Below are 21,858 nucleotides of genomic sequence, written 5' to 3'. Positions count from 1 at the left end.
TCTCACGTGTGACTTCACCAGCTGGCACTATGTATGTTTAGTATTTTTTTATTTATTTAATTATTTATTTATTATCACTCTCCGACACTTTATGTGGACCCCTGATGGCGTCTAAGCTGATAAATAAACATTGATAATTATCAAATGTGAAATGAAAGAACGATGAGAGCCCACTGTAGCCGGACAAAGGCTCGATTAAAGCCTCATAAAGAGGGGATCACAGAGATAAAATGGTGTGAACAGAGCGTTTCAGCTCCTTGACTCCTCCTGCCTGGAGGAGGAGGAGGAGGAGGCGGGACTCGGTGCACCTAAACAGACGGAGGGCTCTTGCTTTGCTCTCAGTGTGTCAATTCTGCATCACCAGAGGAGTCATCCGCACAGCTGTAGCAGCTCTGCCGGCCAACATAAACACTGCGGAGGGAGAACCGTTTCTCCAGCCTGTCTCGGACCGTCCAGCCTTTGTTGCCGTCAGACAGCTGAGCACTGCGGGAGGACGAATTTGCAGAGCCCGATCCGTCGGCGGCGGAAGGGACGTGATATGAACCCCTCATCGGCTTCACGGCAGCGCAGCTAGACAGCCCCGTTTGCGGGGGGATCGAGAGGACATTTGTACCTTTAACCTGCAGCCGAAGGCCCGACAAAAGCGACAGAACCTGCAGCCATGCCCGGGTTTGATTACAAGTTCCTGGAGAAGCCAAAGAGACGCTTCCAGTGTCCGCTCTGCAGCAAAGCGATGCGGGAGCCCGTCCAAGTGTCCACCTGTGGACACCGCTTCTGTGACACCTGCCTGCAAGAATTTCTGAGGTATGCTGTGTGTTTGTGTGCACAGGGATCCACCTCTTTGCAGGCGACACCGGAAATTACTGGCGTAGTTTCGGTCGAGCAGCAGTAAATAAAAGCAAAGGTGTGCCCTGCTCACCTTTCTTCCGTCTTGCCTGGGTCTGCATTAATGTTGGTCTATTGTGTAGCTGCTGCCCAGAGCAATAACACAATATGAGGCCTGGTAAACAATGCCTGGCTTTAACCCTCCTTCTCTTGATGTCAGGTGTGTTTTTTCTCTCTCTGCATGTGCAGCTTTAGCCTGGAATAATATTTCATCATTGTTAATTATCGCTTAGACTCATAAATGTGCAGATTTTTTTTTTCTCCGAGTGTAATCTTTATGTTAAAGTTTGGGGGTTTCCCCCCCTTTTACATTAATTTTTCATGCTGTGGTGATTGTGGCCTGCAGAGGGCCCCTGCCTCCCCATCCTGTCTGTGTTTCTGGGCTGGGGTGGATGAGTCTGCGTGGGTTGTGTATGTGTGTTTTTTGAGTATGTTCTGGAGTCCAGGATTAGACAGTGGTTCATTGGTCGGGGGCATCTGGGGGCCACTGAGGGACCTTTCGCTCAGAGGTCAGCAGGATGGCAGACCTCCTCACCTTTTAATCTGTTCAACACTGGACTCAGTGTTAAGATCCCTACAAACAGAGTCTTTGTTTTGTTCCTTTCAAAGATGGCCCTGTTGCTAATTATCCCACTACACCTACAGGACTCTCAAGCAATACACAGAATCCCCCAACAGCTTACCTGCAGATCACACACACCTGCATCAGGAGCTTCTTCTCCAGCCTGATTGGCTGCAGTGTCACCATGTAAAGTAGTAGATGAGTTCAGATTGTCGACTTCTGATTTGTGTTTATGTGATGTTTAGTTGCATTAAAATGTGTGCAGAAAAGCACTATTGGCCCTAAAAGCCACATCACAAAGATTTAAAACAGGAAACAAACAGTTAACAAATTTAGTTAATACTTAATTATTTTTTTTATAAACTGAAAAAATTATTTTAAAGGTTAAAATTAACCTTGAAATATTTTGGTGCACTGATAAGTAAAATTTGTAGTTGATGATGATGATGATAGGGAAAAATCTAATTTTTGACCAAAATATCTGTTTTTAAATGGTTTAAAATTTCCTGCTTTTCTTTGTGTTATCTCATTTTACCTTAACTCGATTTGTGTTGTTTCCCTGTTGGTTGTGGACTATGAGACACTGAGAACTTTTTGTTTGTTTGCTTTTTTGAACAGAGAGTAGCCGATTAAATAAAAGATCTGATCTGTGTATTACAGTTGCGTTGCCCTCCACACTAGAAGGTCTAAAGACTTGATTGTGGGAGTTGTCATTCATAAGTTTGGCTTTTATTTCCCTTTTTTTTTTTTTTTTTTTTTTTTTTTTTAAATCTGTACAGTGCGGTCTAAATGTGACTCACACTGTTTTGGAAAAGCTGTCTGATTACCACATTGTTCTTTTCTTTTTTTGAGCAAAAGTGCCGTCAGAACTTGATTCCTCCTCAATTTGAGAATTTGCTGGCGTAATAGATTCAAGTGAATGAAATGGGACTGAAGAACATTTGTAGTGTTTTGTGCTAAATATTTGAATTATTGGAAATATGATCATTAGTTGTTTCATGTGTAGGCTGAAAACTAAATTCACACATCAGATTTGAATAAAAGTAGATCTGGTCTCTTTGTTCAGACTATTCTATTGTTTTTATGTTATGGAGTCTGGATGGGATATGGGTGACAGCTGCTGTGATGTTTCAAATCTGAGCTGCAGTGATTAAATGGAAAGATAAATCGAGAAAGACAAAACACAAAGTTGCTTTTGTTTGAGACCCTAAAGACGACTGTCTCCAGTGTCTGATGCTTTGCTATAGTTAAACGTCACATTATAATTGTTCAAATGTAGTTTTATGAGTCATAAAAATGCTGCGGTTTCTTGGTTTGTCATTTTTCCTGTCAAGCTGATCTGCAGTTTAACATCAGTTATAAAATCAGCTATTTAGCTGAGACCAGTCTTCGGTTTTACTTGATGAAACACGAAGACACCCCGAGGGAAACTGGGATAACTTCTCTGTAAGTTTCAGTTGCTTTCAGGAAAGACTGATGTCTTATTTGGTGATCATTCAGTCAGGCTTCCTGTGTCAGAACACAGTGACAGCACAGAGGTGGATTGACGCTATGAATATATTAGCTAGTTTGTCGTGAGCTGCTGGTTTGCAGTGTTTTGAGTCATCGGGAAGCCTCCTCTGGATTACTAAACAGCAGCAGATTGCATCTGGTTGAAAAGCAGAAAGAGTGCTGAACAAAGGGAGCGCGGGAGGAACAGTGTTGCTGCTGATCAATGAGTTTGTCCCGACGCTTTGTCTGCCTCATCCCGTCCGCCTCCATGTTCGTCCTCCAGTTTACGCTCTTTTTTTTTTTTCTTTAACTCCCACAGACTGACTGAATTTAACTAAAGTTTCTCAACTTGTTAAAGTTTTAAATTGAGTAACATTGTGCCCCTGCGTGGTAGAGATGTCACATAATATGATTCCTCCCTGTACAGTTTACATGACCTACATCAAGTGAGCCTTACTGGAAGTGCATCTCCTCTTTAACAACACATCCTGAGTAAAGGAGCTAAAATGTGGGTGGTCGTTTTATCAATATTTACTAATGTTCACAGGTCATCTGTTGGCCATTGATCTGTTTATCATTCAATACTTAAAAGTATTTACACCTCTGATCAGTAAACTTAGGTGTTAGACTTTTTTAGCACCCATTGTATACAAGGTTAAAACTCTATTTCCAACTTATTAACAAATATGATCTTACACCAGATAATTAAATCTCTTTATTAATGGCCTAAAAACTGCAGAATAATGTATATAAACTTCTCCTGATGTCTCCAAATTTGTTACGAGCCACTTAAAACAGCTATTTTCTGAGCTTTTCATGAAGAGAGATGTGTGATAGTGGCACTAAGATGTCTAAATAAACTGTTTCCACATTCAGATTTATAATAATAGAATCACAATGACGTACAAGGTCACACTGTTTCACAGTGGGAACTCTGATCGTGCTTCAAAGGAGATTTCCTGCTCCACTTCCCAGGTAGATTAAAGCGTAAATAAACATCTACGTGAACAGCAAATAGTGTTTTAGCAGCTCTTCCGCCGTCATGAAACAGCCGACAGGCTTCGTTCTCACCTCTTTAATTAACGAAGTGTGCCAGTCGAGGCCGTCGAGCGTGTGCGCCTTTTGTGAGCACGGTTCAAGTTTATTGAGGCTGACAGTCAGTAGTTAGCTAATGCATTGCCCATTGTGCAACTCAGCTGATCCTGTCTCTGAAGTTATTGAGGGCTATGTCACATCCAGTCCAGGCTTGCTTGGCCAGTATGCCCGCTTTCACATGGACGGCTCTGTCATCATCTCCGGAGACCCACTGCTCTGTCACAATAGGCCACAAGTAAGCAAATGCATGGCATTGCTGGAGCGTTAATCATCCTTTCTCACGAAATAATCCCTCAGATTTATTTAGAAATTTATATGGCGCAATATAACTGGGTTATAACACGCTATGTGGTGAGTGATACGTGCTTAATAACCAAATTCCTCATGAGAAGAACGGAGATGATCACAAATGACAGTAATGGCATGAGGACATGCAGAGAGCAACAACTACCAGGGTTAGTGCACCATCTTTGTAATTTTAAGGAAATTGATCCCGATCTGCACCACGATGCGATGCCTTCTTCTGTTAGTCATGCTCCATGTCTCCTCCGAGTTCTGGTTTCACTTTTAGTCCTAATGTGACAGTACTTGTCAGGTGCAAGCTGTAATAAGCGCCGATGTGAGGACATCCTAGGCTGGAGCCTATCCCAGCTGTCACAGGGTGAGATGTGGAGTACACCCTGCGCAGGTCCGTTCATGCTCACATTCACGCCTAGAGCTAATTGAGCATCAGCAATTAGCCTGTCTTTGGAGTGTGGGAGCAAACCGGAATACCTGGAGAGAGCCAACGCAGGCGCAGGGAGACTCCTTCACTCGGGGCAGGATTTGTACCTAGGACATTCTTATTATGAGGCAACAGTGCTAATATGTTATATAAATATTTTGTATTATACCTCCAGGCAGACATAAGCCATGTGTGTTCAGATAGAGTTTTCTATCACCTTTTAAACCATTTATTTTGTTCATAGAATCACGAGGAGGCTAATCCTGTATTTCCACTTCAAAGAATGTCACAGTGGAGTGAAACGTCCCTGAGAGGCACTCAAGGAAACACATGAAGCGTTGTGGCTCTACTGTGTCTGAGCAGCCTCTGTTAGCATGTGATGCTAATGGCCTGTGTTTCCACTTTGGGAGGAATGTGCAGCAGCAGCAGTCTTGGAGGTTCGCCCCCCCAAACACACACTCTTCTAAAGGGAGAGTCATGGGGTAAAAGCAGCCCTGCCCTGCAGCTTTAACACACTCTGCAATCAAATAGAAGTCACATGCCTCAGTTGCTTGGTGTCTACTGACCAGGGCAGACTTTGTTTTAGCCACACTGAGGCTCTAATAAAGGACAATAAACACTTAATAGTTGGGCTTATGATCGAGCCACACATGCCAGGCCTCACGGCTCGGCAGTGCCGGGACTCCTGAGCCAGAGTAAAGCCTCACAGTGTAACTGTGGGGCCTCTGTGGGGATGATGCAGTGCAGCGCCACGGCCTTGACAGGGGTGTAATTGGTTTGTTCAGCTCGGGAGCATCTCTTCCTACAGGCCCTCCGCGCATTCGTACAGCACAACTGCTGACTTACCCGGAGTCACGATTGGCTCCAAAGTGGGCTAATGTGAGAATTTTTCACGGCTCGATTATTCACTGTCCGAAAGCCAGGCCAGTGTTTTTCGCAGCAGACCTTGATTCGTTTTAACTTTGACATGTCCTCTGTGTGTAGCACAGCATTTTTCCCCACTCCTCACTGATGTAGGTGATACTCGCTTTTTCAGCTGTGCTCTCCCACGTTTTTTACACTGTGGATGTCCTGATGCACAGCCACAGAACACCTTGTACCTCACTCTCCTTCCTCTAGCATCTGTCTAATCTAATATGTGAGCAGTGTGGTAGTAAAAAACTGATAAGTTACCCGATTGGAAGTGTTTCCAAGAAGCCAAGTGGACTTATTAAAAGCTTAGCGTGAGCATTTTTGTTTAATAAACTATTTAAATTATTAATGAAATGGCTAAATTGTTGCTATAATGATTGTCTGATTGGCTACTTTTTCAATAAATTAATGAACTGCTCTAACACTACAGTCAACAACTCTTTTATTACTTTGTTAAAAAGCCAAACCCTTTATTTTCAAAACATAAATCTATAATAAAATTACTTTCCTTTGTCTTTATGTGAAAAAAGTAGGCCAGGCCTTCTATATGGAAGTGAGTTATTTGCCAGATGACTTCTTTGTCGGGTGTGGTGAATTCTTTAAGTCGTGGGCGGCACTGTGGTACAGTGGTTGCCTCACTGTCACTTCATAGCTGAGAGGTTCTGAGTTCCTGGGATCTTTCTGTGTGGAGCTTGTCCAGAATACGTTTCCTGAAGGTGCTCCGGTTTCCTGCCACAGCCCAAAGACATGCTCGTTAGCTTAATGGGCCATAGGTGTGGATGTGAGTCTCGGATATTCTCATTCGGTTTTCAGTGTGAAAGCTAATTTCCCAAAAAGTAAACAATTTCTGTGCTGATGAAATTTCCTCATTCAAAGCTGTTTAATCAGTGGTTTATAAAGTTTCTATAAAGACTGTATTTGCTCTTTTACTGAAGCTGGTTTGTTAGGATGTGATTCTAAGACTAGGGATTGATATTGATTAAAATACACCTCACAGGTCTGATTCTTTATCGAGTCCCTCGTTGGTTTTGCATCCACATTCTGAGTGTAACACACGCAGGTTTTATCATCAGAGACTGAACAGACTGTAGGAACAGAGCAGAAAAACAAAGTTTGCATGTGACTCAGGTGTGTAAAAGCTCCACTTGTTTGAGTTTGACGTCTGTCTTTGTAATGCACAGCTGTCAGAATCACAATGCCAGCATTATTAAGCTTGGAGGCACCATTCAGATGGATTGTGCAATTTTAAACTAGTTCGGATTTAACCAAAACACTAAACAGGTGTGATCTGAGCTCAGAGCGTTTGGCCTGTTTGGCACACGATGATCTAAATGTGTCCCCCTTTTAACTTTGTGATGAATTCCCTTCTGTCCAAAGGGATGTATAGAGGGGCACTCTGGCTGCAGTGACAGGACGTTTCTTAAAGGGCTTAATGGAGCTGTGTTGTATTAGTGCTCAATGTTGTGTGTAAGTCTGCCACTTGAGGCAGCTGGGTCTTTGTGCCTCAGTGGGTGTCTGTGTCTGAATGGGAGCAGAGCCATGGATGACTGGTGAATGACTGCGTGTTCGCTGCCATTTCCATCCTGCGGTCCTGTCACAGAGACATTCACAGTCCCCCCGCAGGTGTCCCAACACTGCACAGACTTCCTGGGTCCAGATCCGGAGACTCAACAGTGATCAGCAAGCAGCGTACAGAGAGATGCTGTGTTCAGGCGAGGCCTCCGCTCTACACTTTGGGGTCTGTGAAGGCCTATCAGAGCTGTGCAATCAAGCCGCTGTCAGCTGTTGCACTCGGGGTGATGGAGCTGGAAAGGGTCCCATAAACTTTAACACATCAATGCATAGAAGGAGTCGGAGGATAAAGAGGCGTGCAGAGATAAAACATGGTGCGGGACACTGCAGCTTTTGTCTGGGAAAAGAGCAGTTGGTGCTCTGAATGCCACCTAAATGTACCTGCAGAGTCGAGCAGCAGTCACCAGCTGCTGTGAAGGTGTGACACCCACACCTTTCTAATTCTAGCAGCAATTACTGACAAGGAAGTTAGTCACTGAAAGTCCCTGAGCTCACCACACGGCTGGACTTTGAAATTAATGATTGCATGGAAAGTCACTGATGTTTAAAGTTTAACGTGAACCAAGTTTACAGCCCGAGCAATCGAGTTCAGCTGCAGCGCAACATGAAAGTGGAGATCCTCAACCAGTGTAGTTTGGTTCATTTTGTGCTTTTTGAACTACAGGTGCAGCCACCCGGTGGCTTCACGCATGTTCTTGATTCATAATTGCGTCTGTACGAACCAAGCACCCATTTCTGTTGCAACCAGTGTTATTTCAGTTTAGCTGCACATAAGCTGAAGATCTAAGTCTGAGAATATAATCCCGAAAAATAAAAGAAAACAACCTCAAATTGCCATGTCTCATGGGTGTAAGGAAATGGATGTTGACATCTAATAGCCCATAATTATCCATGTTTAGACAGGAGAGGATGAAATGATCTGCAGCCAACTTTAATGTTGCTTGTTATAAACAGCAAACAGACAGAATTATTACACAGTCAGATTAAATTTGTTGTTTTTGGGCTGCGACCACAACGGCTTCACGTGACTTTGCTTACATACCATGCAAACCCACTTCTTCCGCCCCCCCCCACGAAAAGTAGAATGGAAAAAAAAAGTGCAGCAGGGAGAACAAAAATACGTTTATAGAAGTCGTTCACTCCTGAGACTGACGGATAGATGTGAGCCGAGGCTGTTTCAGGATAAGACGCTTGTCTCCTGGGAGGAAGCGGAGAGAGGCTTTAGAGATGCAGCTGTGATGATGACATTGCTGAGAGAAAGCGCCCCGGCCAGTTCACACAGCTGCAGAGGCCCTCCAGTAGAGAAAAGATGTCATTATGAGATTCATATTTTGACGGATGTAAAGAAACGAGAGCGTGCGCTCGAGTTCGGATGAAACTCGGAGCCACTTTGGGCTCTTGGGTGGATTTTCTGATGGAGATGTTTCGCATTCAGGTTGTGTCATCTGGATGTGTTTTTTATTTGTTTTTTTAATAATAATAATTCTTCTCTTCTGAAAGGCCCCTGGAACCGATTATGCGAGCTCAGACAGGAACACATCCTGAATGACTTCGGAGGCTTTCACAGACTTCTCCATAAAGCCAGACTACCTGACCCCACACACTGTGTTTCCACTGCTGTTTGTGGTTTGTGTCAGAATGTTTAGATGAAGGTTAATTTGTGGTTTAGGGAAAGTAAGTCAACTTCCATCCACTTGAATGACTTCAAATCATGGATTCATGTTACCCGATGAAGTGCCGGTATAACAGCCTAAAAATGAAATACAGGTTTGTTGAGATAAAAGCAAATTGCGGCTTATTACAAGTGCAGATTTGGTTCATAGTACTTACAATGAAGAGGTAGTTGGTTACAATATAGGTTTTGTTGCGCAGTTGTGGTTGTTTTTTATCGGCTGTCATGAGACTGTAATCACTGACTGTGTAAGTATTGTTAAAAACAGGTAAGGTGGGCGAACAGGACGATTATTTGTAGGTAAAATTAGGGCTAAAGGTGATAATTAACGGATTAGTTGCTCTTTAGAAAACATTTTTTACATTGTGGCTGTAACTGACAGTTATGTGGCGGTAGTTTAAAGTAATTTAACAGGCTTAGGGAGATACTAATTCAACTAAATGACTCATTAATAACAATACTAGGTTGGTGTGAAGCTTAGTGAAAATTAGCAACTGTAAGTTAACGGTCACAGCAGGTCAAACGAGGCCGTCTCAACAAAACTGCAAAGAACTGAAGAAATGTTTCGGAAGATAACAAAGAAATTTGTTCAATTCCCATATAATTGACTGATTTTCCGAAGACGACATTCGACGACGTTCCCTGTACCCTTAGTGATGAGTTTTGAAACCTCGGTATATGTCGATAAAGATTTATTAACAATAGTTTTTCAGGGTTATCCAAGCAGAGACCACCCTCACTAACTTGTGACGCACACAGAGTCATCTGGTCTATATGTAGGCCTGAAATATGACAGAAACTGTTCAGCTCAGAAGAGAGCTTCAAGGGTTAGTCCTAGCTGGCTTTTAAAGGGTAAAGAGTTGAGTTATTTATTTATTTATTCACCCAAAACATGATAAACAAGGCAAACAAACAGGAAAAACCACTGGCTTGCTTTTACCTTAACCCACAGAGGCGGCAGCCTGTGTAAATGGGATGTAATGTTTCCCAGTAGACGCCTGGTTTGCATGTAACCATGCGAATATGCCTGTGAATATATTCCTGAGTGTTCGTGAGGCCCAATAAGAGGCCGTTATAGACATGCCTCGACTTGCCCTTGCCTATAAGAGCTCCTTTAAAATGAATCCCGCAGCCCTTTGCGCCCGAACAAAGGCTGAAAACATTCCTGCTATGCATTGAAGCACCTTGCTCCTCGCACAGCGAGCATGCTGGGACCGAGCTGCTCAGCCCAGCCCTGATGCTGGACCACAGCCAACTGGCCCAGATCTGAAAAGCGTGACTAGTGCTTACATGTGCCCGAGTATGTATACTATGTGAAGCGGCTCAGATAATAATATGTGTATATGAAACCACATACATGCTCTCTGCCTGTTCCCGCTGCTGATTTTAGAGTTCAGCGGCAGATACTTTAAGGTTTGAGTGTTCAGCCCGGCTCCATCTGCTCCCCTCTCGCACTAATCGACTCGCCGCTCATTCAGCGTGTTTGTCTTGTGCACAGGTCACCGAGCTGACGGACCCAGCGCACCGACACACGTGTTTCGACTCTCACACAGATTATTCCAGCAGGGCGCTTTCTCATTTGAAGCTGTAAGGCTGAAATCGCATCTGGAGAGTGCAAACAGACGCCATCAAACCTCAAATTAGGGCTGATTAACGAGTCATTTTCAGGCAAAAATACTGAACATTTTTCTAGTTTCAGCAGCTGAACAGTGAGGTTTTCTGGCTCTGGTATTTAGTTTTTATATTTAACAGTCAGCAGTGGGCTGTTTGGACTGTTCTCACCAAAATTTCATCAAATAATCGGTGAAGTAATCTGCCAGCAGATAGAATTCGAACTGGTTAGAGTGATGAAGACGTCACCTTGGACTAATACTGAGGAGATATGACTGTGGAAAGATTTCTGAGAAGTAATTTTGATGATGCAGCAGCTTTGTGAGTTTATTTTACTTGAATCTTCGTCAGACTTCTTTATATTGAAGGTGATGTCTCGTTATTCATGAAGGAAGTGAAACTTGCACATACTTTTAGACAAAACATCTGTAATCTAATCCCTAATTTCCTTCGGGATTAATAAAGTTTTCTGATTCTGATCTGTCCCGGAGTGAGAAATGTGCACTAATGCAGCTTTTTGCGTGCAGCTTATGCGCCTTAAACCACATGCTCTTGTTTTGTCGACTCAATGCCTCTTGTTTGCATCAGGGAGTAGTCTTTAGGCTTTCGGGGCTGACAGGAAGGCATGTGAGGAATCTCTGTTCGAGGTCTGAAAGCGGAGCAGCTGGGATCGGGAAGTTGGCGGCTCGCTGCCGAGGCACCTGTCCTCAGTGAAAGGCTCCTCTGTCGAGCCGAACAGGTGTCTGCAGAGCAGTTAAGCCCCTCGCTTGAAGTGAACACACTCTGAATTATAGTCATTTATTCACAGGGCCTTCCGTCAATGTTAAGGTCACTGTCCATTGGCCCTGAGCCTTTCCGCCTGCCCTCTTTTTTTCAGTGATGAGGGCTTCCTTCCTGCCAAGGCTCTACATCTTCCTCTCATCTATTTTTCTGCGGTGGCCCTTTAACCGAACAGCTCAATGACTCCCTTGTGTTTTTGCCTCAGGATCTTTCTCACAACTCATTTACTGATGCGTCAACGCAGCGTTATTGTGCCTGGCCTCCTCCTTCCTCCTTCTGAACGGGCCAACTTTGAACCCCCGATGGGGTGGCGCAGGAAGCGATCAGGTGCACCTCCAGATGGGTCAGTCACCCTGTTCAGAATGAAAGAGCGTTTGTTTACTTCACCTCCTCAGCTCAGAGACTATAGAAAGAAGACCAGATCAGCTGATTGTGGGTTTAGAATATTATTAGTTATTAGTTTCCAACAAGCAGCAGACAAACAAATGATACTAATTTCACTGTTGACAATCGAGAAGCCCTGGAGTAACAAGGCTACTTATTTAATGTCTTGCTTCAGAAAGTGCCATACAGACGCCCCAATTAATACTGCAGCTCAAGCAGTGCAGCTTATATTCCAGCTGAAAAAACAAGATTTTATTATGAGTAATGGATGACATCTGTATTTGTTGCTAATTCCTCTATTTTTCCTCCCCCTCTTCTTTTATGCGCTGATTGAAAAATCTTGTCATTTATCTCATTGTTGCTCCCAGCAACAGGGGCAGGTTGAAGAATCGGTGCTCGAGGAACAATTCAAACTGAGGCGTTTTTGAAACAAAGGAGGCGATTTGACGTCAGCGCCTCGCCTCGCCGAACAAAGAGACCGCGTCCACAGAGCAGGCAGAGAAGTGGACAACTGCAGGAGGCCCAGCTTTGAGGTGCCTCACAGATCAGGCACGTGGGAGGGGGTGTGGGGAGGGGGCTCTCTGTGTTGGTTGGTAGGGACTGAGCCTGATAAGGAGAAGCCAGAGCCACAGCCCGTCTGAGGTGTGATTCCAGTAGCTGATAATAAGGGCAGCGAGAAGGGATTGTGTGTGTTTTTTGTGAATTAGTGCACGTGTGTGTGTGTGTGTGTGTGTGTGTGTGTGTGTGTGTGTGTGTGTGTGTGTGTGCTCACTGTCAACCATACACGCACACACACCTACTTCCAGTTACCATGGACACAAAAGCACAGGACCTAAAATTGTCACTGCCTGCCGGTGATGTGCACACCTCTCAGGCCCGAATCAGCTTACTGACACATCAGGAAAAAGGAGCTTTTCCGCTCGCTGTTCAGTGGAAATTCAAACGAGCCGGAAGCAGACGTTCGCGTTACGTAACGCTGATTTCTTCGATATCTGACAGTACAGCGAGGCATTAAGGTGAGCAGGATTGAGGAGGAGAGTTAAGACGGCGCTGAGAGGCAAAAGTTTTCAGTTTTTCTGCCTGAGAGGAACACAAGTGACTCATGACACATCAGACTCGCGGCTGTGCCTCCCGCGCTCTGCTGCTGCGATAACAGTGAATCACAACGACGCAGATCGCAGACTCTGACAAGAGGAAATCCAAGTCGTTATCCTCGCTCCAGTCTTCAGTTCACTGTGACCTCAGACACACTGTGGCAAAGTTGCAGTCTAAAAACTAAATTCTGTGGAAATTCATTGGGTCCAGACATAAAAACCTCTTTATCTCGGATTGGACTCGTCCACCTCAGGCCAATTCACATTTCTTCCTCTGTGTTGTTCCTGTGGGGTCGGACCAAAATAACTTCTTCACACAGCAAAGCTGATAATGGTTTACCCACACCTGCTATCTCTTCCTATCTCTCTCACACATAGCAGACCAGCTGTGAGGGAGTGTGTGTGGAGTACTTATCTTTGAAGGCCTGGGAAGAGCAGACAGCTGTTTATTGAAGGCAGGGCTTCTTTTTCTGGTGTATCTAGTTTGATTAATGGAAGTTGCTGCTCATTATACTGACCCGATGAGAGGAAACAACAGTGCTTATTTATTCTCTGTGCACAAGTCAGACTCTTTTTTTTTTTTTTTTTTTTCCTAAAATGCTAACTAATGCTATCCAGGATCAGCAGCTGGGGGTGCTTTTCTACCAGAAAATATGTCAAATATGGCATTTATGATTCGTACCTATTTTTTGTACCTGTGACATTTAGATGCCTCGTATAGTTCAGGCCTCCGAGCCACTATCTCAGCAGACTAACCAATCTCAGTACTAACTCACATCAGCTGATGGATCAGCCGATATCCTTTAGCCCACTGTTCTAGGCTTCCTCCACCTGTAACAATGCTCTTGTCATTGCTTCTTTCAAAGCAGAGCCATACTGCCAAATATGAATTACAGTGGAAGGAGATTGTTTTCATGTTTTGACTCATTTTAACATTTTTTTTTCATTACATTTACTTTCACATTTTTGATGTTTTTAAGAATAAGGTATAATGGATGTTTTCCACCTGCTTTTCCAAGGTTAACAGGTGCACATCAGTGAAAAGATCTGCTACGATCCATAAGCTATTACAAGTGGGAGGGGCTATCTGCATTGCCCACCTGCTGCAGTCTCTCAGTGGAGTTGTGATGGAGAAGTTCTTTGGCATAATCTGCAGACCGATCATTTGCTCCTGAACTTGATTGAGATGTGTCTGTGGTCTGAATTTGTTCACTTTTTAAAAAAAATCTGAGCTTGTTTTCTTTGCTCTACATATTTCCAAAGCGATTGTCAGTCAGTCTGCAGTAAATAATAGTGTTAACTGATGAGTGATGAGCTCTGTGTTTCTCTGAGGCTCTCTCCTTCAGGGTATACGGCTCATTTGCTTGCTGTAAAAACAACAGTCTTCTTTGTCTGGTGAGGGCCTTGGCATTGAAAGTCGACTCCATAATAAACGAGCAAACCGAAGCACTCTCCTTACGAATTGCTATAAAATGTGATTTATGCTGAGAGCATGCAAAGCAGCAGCAGCAGTTCCTCCTCTCCTACTCTTCTGCCATGAGCTCATGCGCCTATAGGTACTAAATGGTGAAATTTTAGCTCTAAGTGGCTTTTGATTGATGCCGTGCCTCTGGTGGCCAGGTCTGTCCTAAATTCTCTTTAAAGTTGAAATGTCCCTCTTGGCGTCTGGGCGAAACAGATCTTGGCGGTTCTTAAAGTCATAAAACAAACCCCACAGAGAGCAAAACGAGGTCATTACGCAGGAAAAATGCTCTGCTAGGACCAGTTAACAAATCACTGGCATATTCCTCGTCATTCTTCCAGAGAAGATAAAATGGTCTTGTTTGTTTGTTTTTTTTAAAGGCATTTTGACCACATGCGTTTAGCCTAATAGAATATAGAAGCCTACACCTCTGTGTGGAAATGTAGTTTTGTGTTTTGATGTTTTTTTTATTCCTGTGTGCGAAGCAGAGATGCTCCATCGTGACCGATCGCAGCTCGTCTTACTCGCTGAACTGTCCTTGCATTTAAATCTTGAGTTAATCCAGTATTTGTGTGAAGGACTGATTTTTCCCATCCAGTGTCCAAACTAATCAGAGAAAGTGTGTTCAAAGTAAAATGCGTTATGATGCAGAATATGCTTATCTCTGGATTTACTGGGCATTAACCTCCTCACCTCGCTGTCAACCATCTGTCAGATACGCTGACCTGCGGCAGTGTCCCAGCTCAGAGAGACGTTTATGAGAAGATGTGAAATGGTTTGCAAAGGAAGAAGAGTGTGGATGCTATTTCTGCTGAATATGAATGTGCAGCTAGCAGCTCAATATAGTGGAAGTGGGCACAGCCTGGCTCTGTGCGAAGGGTTTTGTGCGGATTAAACAAACAAGATATAAAGTGGTTAGTTAGTGAGCTTTAGAGGTGTTAGTAAGCAGATTTTGGACTGTGCCAGACTAGCTGAGCTCCCCCTCCTGTTTTCAGCCTACTAATGTGTTCTATGAAGCTGCACCAGGAGACCATGGAGCTGGCCTAGCTCTGTCCTAGAGTAAGAAAAATCCACCCACAATGATACAGAGACCTTTTAAAGAGCCAGGCTGACTGATTCCCTGTTTCCAGTCTTTAAACTGAGCTGACTGCCTCAAACTAAACACCTGAATGAAAACATTTTCTTTATTTTTTTTTGAGCAGCACACCTCATGCCTTATTATTGCAGACGTCACAAACTGATTGAAAATGCTCTTATTTTGACAGGCAGCTTGTACAATAGCTCGAAGCGCGCTGCTGCTTCCACACTTAATCTGCATTAGTGCTGCGATTTCATGTTGTGCTTCTCCGTGATTGTGGCTCCAATAGCTGATTCATTAATGCTGTTTTGAGGGGGGAAATGAGGTGACTCTGTCTGCTACTGCGTCTCCGCTGCCATATGCATACAGTTGGCTTGTGGCTCTCGTTTGAGTAGGCCAGACTTTGCCTCCCCGTCCGGTGTAGGCACTCCACGAGATTAACTGCGGCTCCTCAAAGCCAGCCGTCATCGCTGCATATTGCTCTTTTGAGCAGAAATCTGCCTTCTGAACTAAAATTAGACCAGCCATCTGTGATTAAAACTGCTAAATATCGCACGCGTCTGGAGAAATGTAGAGCATGTAGCTGCTTCCATTTGTTGCTGAATTATAGCTGATCACTCTCCAGCTCCTTTGTAGCTTTTGAATCTTCACAAATTGGTGACAGTGGATAGTAAAACAGAGAGTGGGGTATTTCTCACCTGCTGCAACCTTAAATGCAGCTTTTAGCACTTCTTCAATGGCCAGTAAGTCCTTCTCACATGTGTGACATGTTAAACCTCAGGACTTTCATTGATCTCCAGATGCAGTCCTCCACCCGCCCCGCCCCTCCACAAACCGCCCTTCAGATCAAACGTAAAGCATCTCCTTTCAAGCTCTGCTTTCCTTTCATGTACGCAGTGCGGGCTCTGTTCGTGCGGGTACGCCTCCGTTATGGTGGTCTCTCTCGTTTCCTTTTTTTTTTTTTCCACTTTTGCTGTATACTGAGTGGGTGAGGGTGACTGCACTCATGCATGCATGAGCTCAGCTCCCGATACAATTGATGGGACCTCTCTCTTTTTTTTTTCTCTCTCTCTGCAACTCCCCCACCACCCTGCTCCCAGATCAGCAGCAGTTAATGAAAGTGGATTGATTTTCCTGTACCTCCTGCATCCAACGTTTAATCTGGGGGATGAAATCGACCAGGAAAACAAAAGATCCTACTGCATTCTGTTATATTATGTCTTTGATTGCCTGCCAAGTTCCTTAGAAAACAGTCTGCGTTGGTATAAAACTGGCATAACTGGCACTGACATCCATATGACTTGAGGCATTTTAGTGGAAGAGTTGGACCATTTGGGAAATGCACTTATTGGCTTCTTTGTCAAGATAGAGGAGTGATACTGCTCTCTAGAATATTAGATCCTAATCAATCTTGTCTTGAGTAATTTATAATTGAGTGTTTTTTGAAGTTATCGGTGTTGTGCACATGCCTGCAGGTATTTAACAGACGTCGAGGCGAGGCTCCTGAAACTCTTGAACCTGATTTACCTTTTATCATTTAACTGTGCAGAAACCTTCAGATAGCTCTTTCATTTTTTTGATCCGGAGCTAAGCTGACAAGCTGCTTCAGCTAACTTCATATTTAACCTGGAAATGAGCGCTATCAATCATTAAACCCTTGCTCCTTTCATAATATCCAAGGTGCGACCTAGGAGGGCGTCTTGAGTTTATGACTGCTATAAATTTAGTGTCAGTGGAGGAGCTGGAATTCAGTTTCTGTTATACCCCCCTCCTTTTTCTGTTAAAGACTCATGTCAGAGCCTGATCACGCTGATGGAAGGAGACAGTGTGGGGGGGATTATAACTACTTGTATGTGCCGTCTCCCCTCCTCACACACTTAAGGATGGATTATGCATCACACAAGCTTGCCTTCAGCTTTCAGAAAACTACTCCTCCTCTTCCCTTCAGCCCTCCATATATGGTCTTCCTTCCTCCCCTCTCCTGCTTGCCCTCCGAAAGGTGGTTTTTTTTTGTTTTTTTTTTTTTTCTTCTTCTTCTTTGTGTTTTCCTCGTGGCTGTGTGGCTGAGCTACGCCTCTGGTCGATGAGATGAGTCATCGTCATCTAATTGCTCTCAAATTCAGACCGACCGCCAGGTTTCACCTCTCGAGCGACTGAGTTCTACTTTTTATAATCGCACAAAAGGTTATTTCTGTCCAGGAGATGTAGGTGTGTGTTTTCTGGAAACCAATAACACATCAATGGAGCTTTATTGTGTAATGCTACAAGTACAACCAGGTCTTTGTGTGTAGAAATACATCAAAATTAAAGAAGTTAGCAGAATAATTATGTTATGAACTGAAAAATATGTTCAATAAAAGTTCATCCGTTAATAGCAAACCTGTGTTAGCTTCAGTTTATCCCCTTTATTCATACAGAAAATGTAATCCTGTTCAAATGCATGCGTTGAGGTCACGTGTTATTGGTGCATATTTATGATCATTTATTGCAGGCCTTCTCAGGACACAACATCACATCTGATGTTGTGTTTTGGAAATTTAAAGGACAGTCCCTGGAAATATTCTCTTACTGTTGGGTCACACTTTGAGTACGCTCAGTCAGAGCTCTTAGATGACACGGAGCGCAGGGCAACATTCACCTTTATCTGCTTCCGGTGCTACTGCCGAGCTGACATTAAAAAAACAAACAAACAAACAGATTTTTGTCAACCTTTGGATGCTGTGAGAACATGTGCGAACTCTCTCACAGATGGCTCGTGTTCACAAATGTCAACACGGTGAGGTGAACTGCTCAGAGAAATGAATAACATTGCATAAGCGATGACGGCATGAGCAGGGATGGCCTCAGGTGTCCTGATCTCCACTGTTTTGTGTGTGGTCAGAAAATTGCCTGCGTATAGGCACGAAACAAATTCCCAGTAGCTTCGAAATCCACTTTTCTTCTTTTGTTCAGGTTTTTGTAGGTGGCGTCTGTGTAGCTCGTAGTAAAACCGTCCTTTAATGGTTTTTTCTATCTTGGTACACATTTGTTCTCAGCGAGTGTGTTGCATGGGGTGCAGGAGATGAAGCCAGGGAACGAGGCCAGACATCCACCCACACACACTCACACTCTCTCCAGTAGTAGTAGTAGTGCCTTTCTTCCACTTGCATCATTTTATTCCTGCTTCAGCAAAGTAACGCAACAAAAATAGTCCTTTTCTGGATAAGGAACATGGAGAACTGAAAGTGTGAAAGTTCAATTTACAGGGAATTATGCAACAAATCTTTGAAAACAGTTACATTTTCCGCCTTTATTTGAAGCGCCATCTGACACAGCGTCACATGTGGTTTATTTCTCTCTTGCTGATGACCATGACCTACAGACTGTCAGCCATTGTTGCTTCATATTAAACAGCTGTCAGTGGCTGTTAGTGACCAACACAGGAAGTCAGATAGGATTTTACAGGTGTCATATTCCAGACTGGATCCTGCTAAACTCAACAAAAAGCCTCCTGAGATCTGTCAAAAACTGTAAGAATAATTTTAGGGTAAAAACAGTAGTGCAAAATGTAATAGTCCGTCCTCTCTTCTCTTTAGTTTAGTTTTCGGGGCATATGATAAAGAAACTGTGTTTGACCAAAATTTACTGACTGTCTTGTGACTTCTTTGCTAAATAGTAACTGAGCTATGAGCCATTAGATGGCCTCAGTGTGAGGTTCAGTAATAATATCTGTACTTTACAGAGTAAAGACGGAACAGAAAACTGTACAAATTTAGCTCAGACGATAATAGCAGCCTTATAAATTGGACACTAAAATGTCAGGTGCGTAACAGACTGAAGGACAACAATAGAGATGCAGAAAAACTATATGCTATTTGTGTAAAATGTTAGATTTAGTTTAATTTTTCTCTACAAAAATTGAGTCAATCTGCTGCTATTTTTCTTTGAAATCCTTTATTTATCAGGCAGACAGGTGTCCAAAACCTGATAATGTCAAATGAAGGAAAAAAACAAAACACTTTCACATTTACAAATTGTAAACAAAGAAATGTGTGGGTTTTTTACTTTATATAAAATAACTACTTCACTAGTCATTTCACACTTATGTTCTACAGCCTCAGTTTAAATAAACGTTCTACACCAAGACGTTTCAGTGCCAACCTCTTTTAATTATTGCTATACTATGTGAAAAGGTCACCGTGCTTCCTAGTAGGCAATAGCTTTGCCTTCCAGAAGCGTCAGAGGGCTTATGCACAATATAATCTCCAACAAACCACAGGTATGGACAGCTTATCCTGTAGGAATTAAGCGCTACACAAGCAGCTGTCACAGCGTCATTCATGTGTGGATATGCCACACAGAAAGTCTGCAAAGGAGCCGTCAATCCACCTGTAGGCCGGTGTGTCATCGCGCTCTGTGAAAGTAGGAGCTGCTTCTCCTCTTTCAGACAAATGAGAGGGCCGCAGAGAGCTCGGCGGAAAGCCAAATGAGCTGTGGGCGAAGTCTATCAGGTTCCACAGGTGGAAACATCACCCGGCTTATTCAGGGGATGCGCAGCTAATCGTGAGGCGGAGGGACAGAACACCCGGCTAGAGGCAGGATGTTTTCAGGAAGACCTCTGAGCTGCAGCACTAACAATACTAATTGTAACCTTTGAGTTTGTGGTGTGCAGAAGGATGTCAGTGTAACCTTTTGACTGTCGTTGGTTTTTGTATTTTATGTTGATCCCATTGTTCTAAAAACTCTGTTGCAAAGCTGCTCCTCCACAAGACATTACAACGAATTGTGGTTTGTGGTCAGACAGCTTCAGAGACAGCTGGAAAAACGTAAGAACGAACTGTTAAATCTCTGGAAAAACGGTTAGAATTCTCTGTGTGAAGTTCTCATTAAACTGGTAGTAGCTGTCACACTTATAATTTCCCTGATAGTCTTGCGTGTGTAGATTTCTGCTTTCCATATATTGTGATGACAACTATCGGGTCCTGGCAGCGTCCCAAGTTGCTCTTGCCCACATGTAACGAACAACAGGTAGTTGTCCTTCCTGTTCTAATTCCTGGAAATAGTCTGTTTGCTTTGGGTGAGGGGAAGTTCACGGGTAAAACTTTGAGGAGGCACTCGCTTGCTATGAATTCTCCAGACTATTCCCTCCTCCACGCTCTGATATCACGCAGGCTTTGTGCAGGGATATTTGCATTTTCACATCTAACCTATGAAAAGGCTCAGAACTGGAGTCCACGTGTAAAAATGGTTGAGACGTTCTAGTACAGTCCGATCTTTGCCTGTATTTTGCGTTTTTGGAGGTTGTTCCTTTCCTTTAATCTGCTAGCACTTTTATTTTTATTTAGTTTGTTGGATGCAGAGTCCAAAGTCCGTGCTAGATTGTTTTATTTCCCTCCCACGGGAAAAAACCCAGGTTAAAATGATTTACCTTAACTCTAATCTTTTCCTTATTACTTTCTCTTTCGTATCCTCGTTACTTCAACACGTAAGCGCTATGCCCGCCTCACATATAGTTTGACACACCCTGGAACCGAAGAATGCTGCTGCCTCGCTTGCAGTTCTGGTCGTGCGGTTGAACTCTGGGGCTTTGTTAGCAACCGGCAGCTCCCAGAGGGTTGCGCCTCTACTCACAGAATGACTCATCGAGTACCGCTGGCACATTTTGGCCAGGCCTGCTGAACAATTGGAGCAGAGTGGGAGACGATAGCTGAAACGGATCTTCTCAAATTAGTTAATGGTTATTGAAAAGGTGTTTTTCTGTACTGAGAAAGACTGATTGTGATTTTAAACCCTAATCCTGCAACTGAAACATCAGAAAACAAAAAAAAAATATTAGAAAGTACAGTGTGAAACTCGAGGTACATGTTTTGTTTTGTATCAAGTATCCCAAACTTGCAAAAAAGGAGATCATTTAAATGTAGTTGAACCATAAAACTCATACTCTGATGTCTCTATGAAATCTGTACTCATTAGTGTTCAAAATACGAGACTTTGACGAAGGAAGTCCTGACTTCTTGCACACAAACCCAAAACCAGATGGATTTGTGGGATTATCGTAACTTTAGATGAGATAAAACAAAGGTCTTGTTTTCCCTCAACTTCCTGAGAGGAAACGAGAAGAGTTTCAGCTGTGAGACCCAAAGCCTTCATGCAGCGCACTGGTGGAATTTAAGGTTTTGTTTGTGCATATTAAAGTTAATCCTGGTTATATCTTGAAAAGACAAAAGGCTTTAGCATAAGGATGAACATAAAAGTTGGCAGCGAGCTCCGGCTAGAGATAAGTGGGCAGTTCAGTCAAGGCTCCCGAAGCTATCTGACTCAATAACAAAAGTCTGCTCAGAGAGTTAATGTGCCACAGACTGGCGCTCTCCGAAGCTCTCATGCTTTTGATTTAGTTTGTTTTGTGCGTCTCGACAGCCCTTGCCTGCCACAATGGCAAACACAGAAGGGTTTGTTTAGGAGTTTCTCTCTTAGTCAATACAGAGCAGGCTTCAAGGTTACTCTGAGGCAGACTGTCACCAACATGTTGTCTCTGTGTGGCCTGCAGGCCGGTCGCT

The 21,858-nt window shown here is 43.5% G+C and overlaps 1 protein-coding gene across 1 annotated transcript in view; it reads left to right on the top strand.

Annotated features, from left to right (window-relative positions):
* Nucleotides 1–356: 356 nt before the first annotated feature.
* traf4a (tnf receptor-associated factor 4a) overlaps nt 357–21,858 on the top strand; it is a 35,403-nt gene continuing 13,901 nt past the window's right edge. The window contains exon 1 of the mRNA XM_085370810.1: nt 357–804. Within this exon, the coding sequence (XP_085226936.1) occupies nt 662–804 (143 nt within the window). The 5' untranslated portion in view covers nt 357–661. The remainder of the gene's footprint in view (nt 805–21,858) is intronic.

The sequence above is a fragment of the Diplotaxodon limnothrissa genome, linkage group LG14 (assembly GCF_057381915.1).
Source record: "Diplotaxodon limnothrissa isolate DT_005_m linkage group LG14, D_limnothrissa_male_GT1.1, whole genome shotgun sequence".
NCBI classification, from domain to species: domain Eukaryota; kingdom Metazoa; phylum Chordata; class Actinopteri; order Cichliformes; family Cichlidae; genus Diplotaxodon; species Diplotaxodon limnothrissa.
This window is presented reverse-complemented; position numbering and strand designations above follow the sequence as displayed.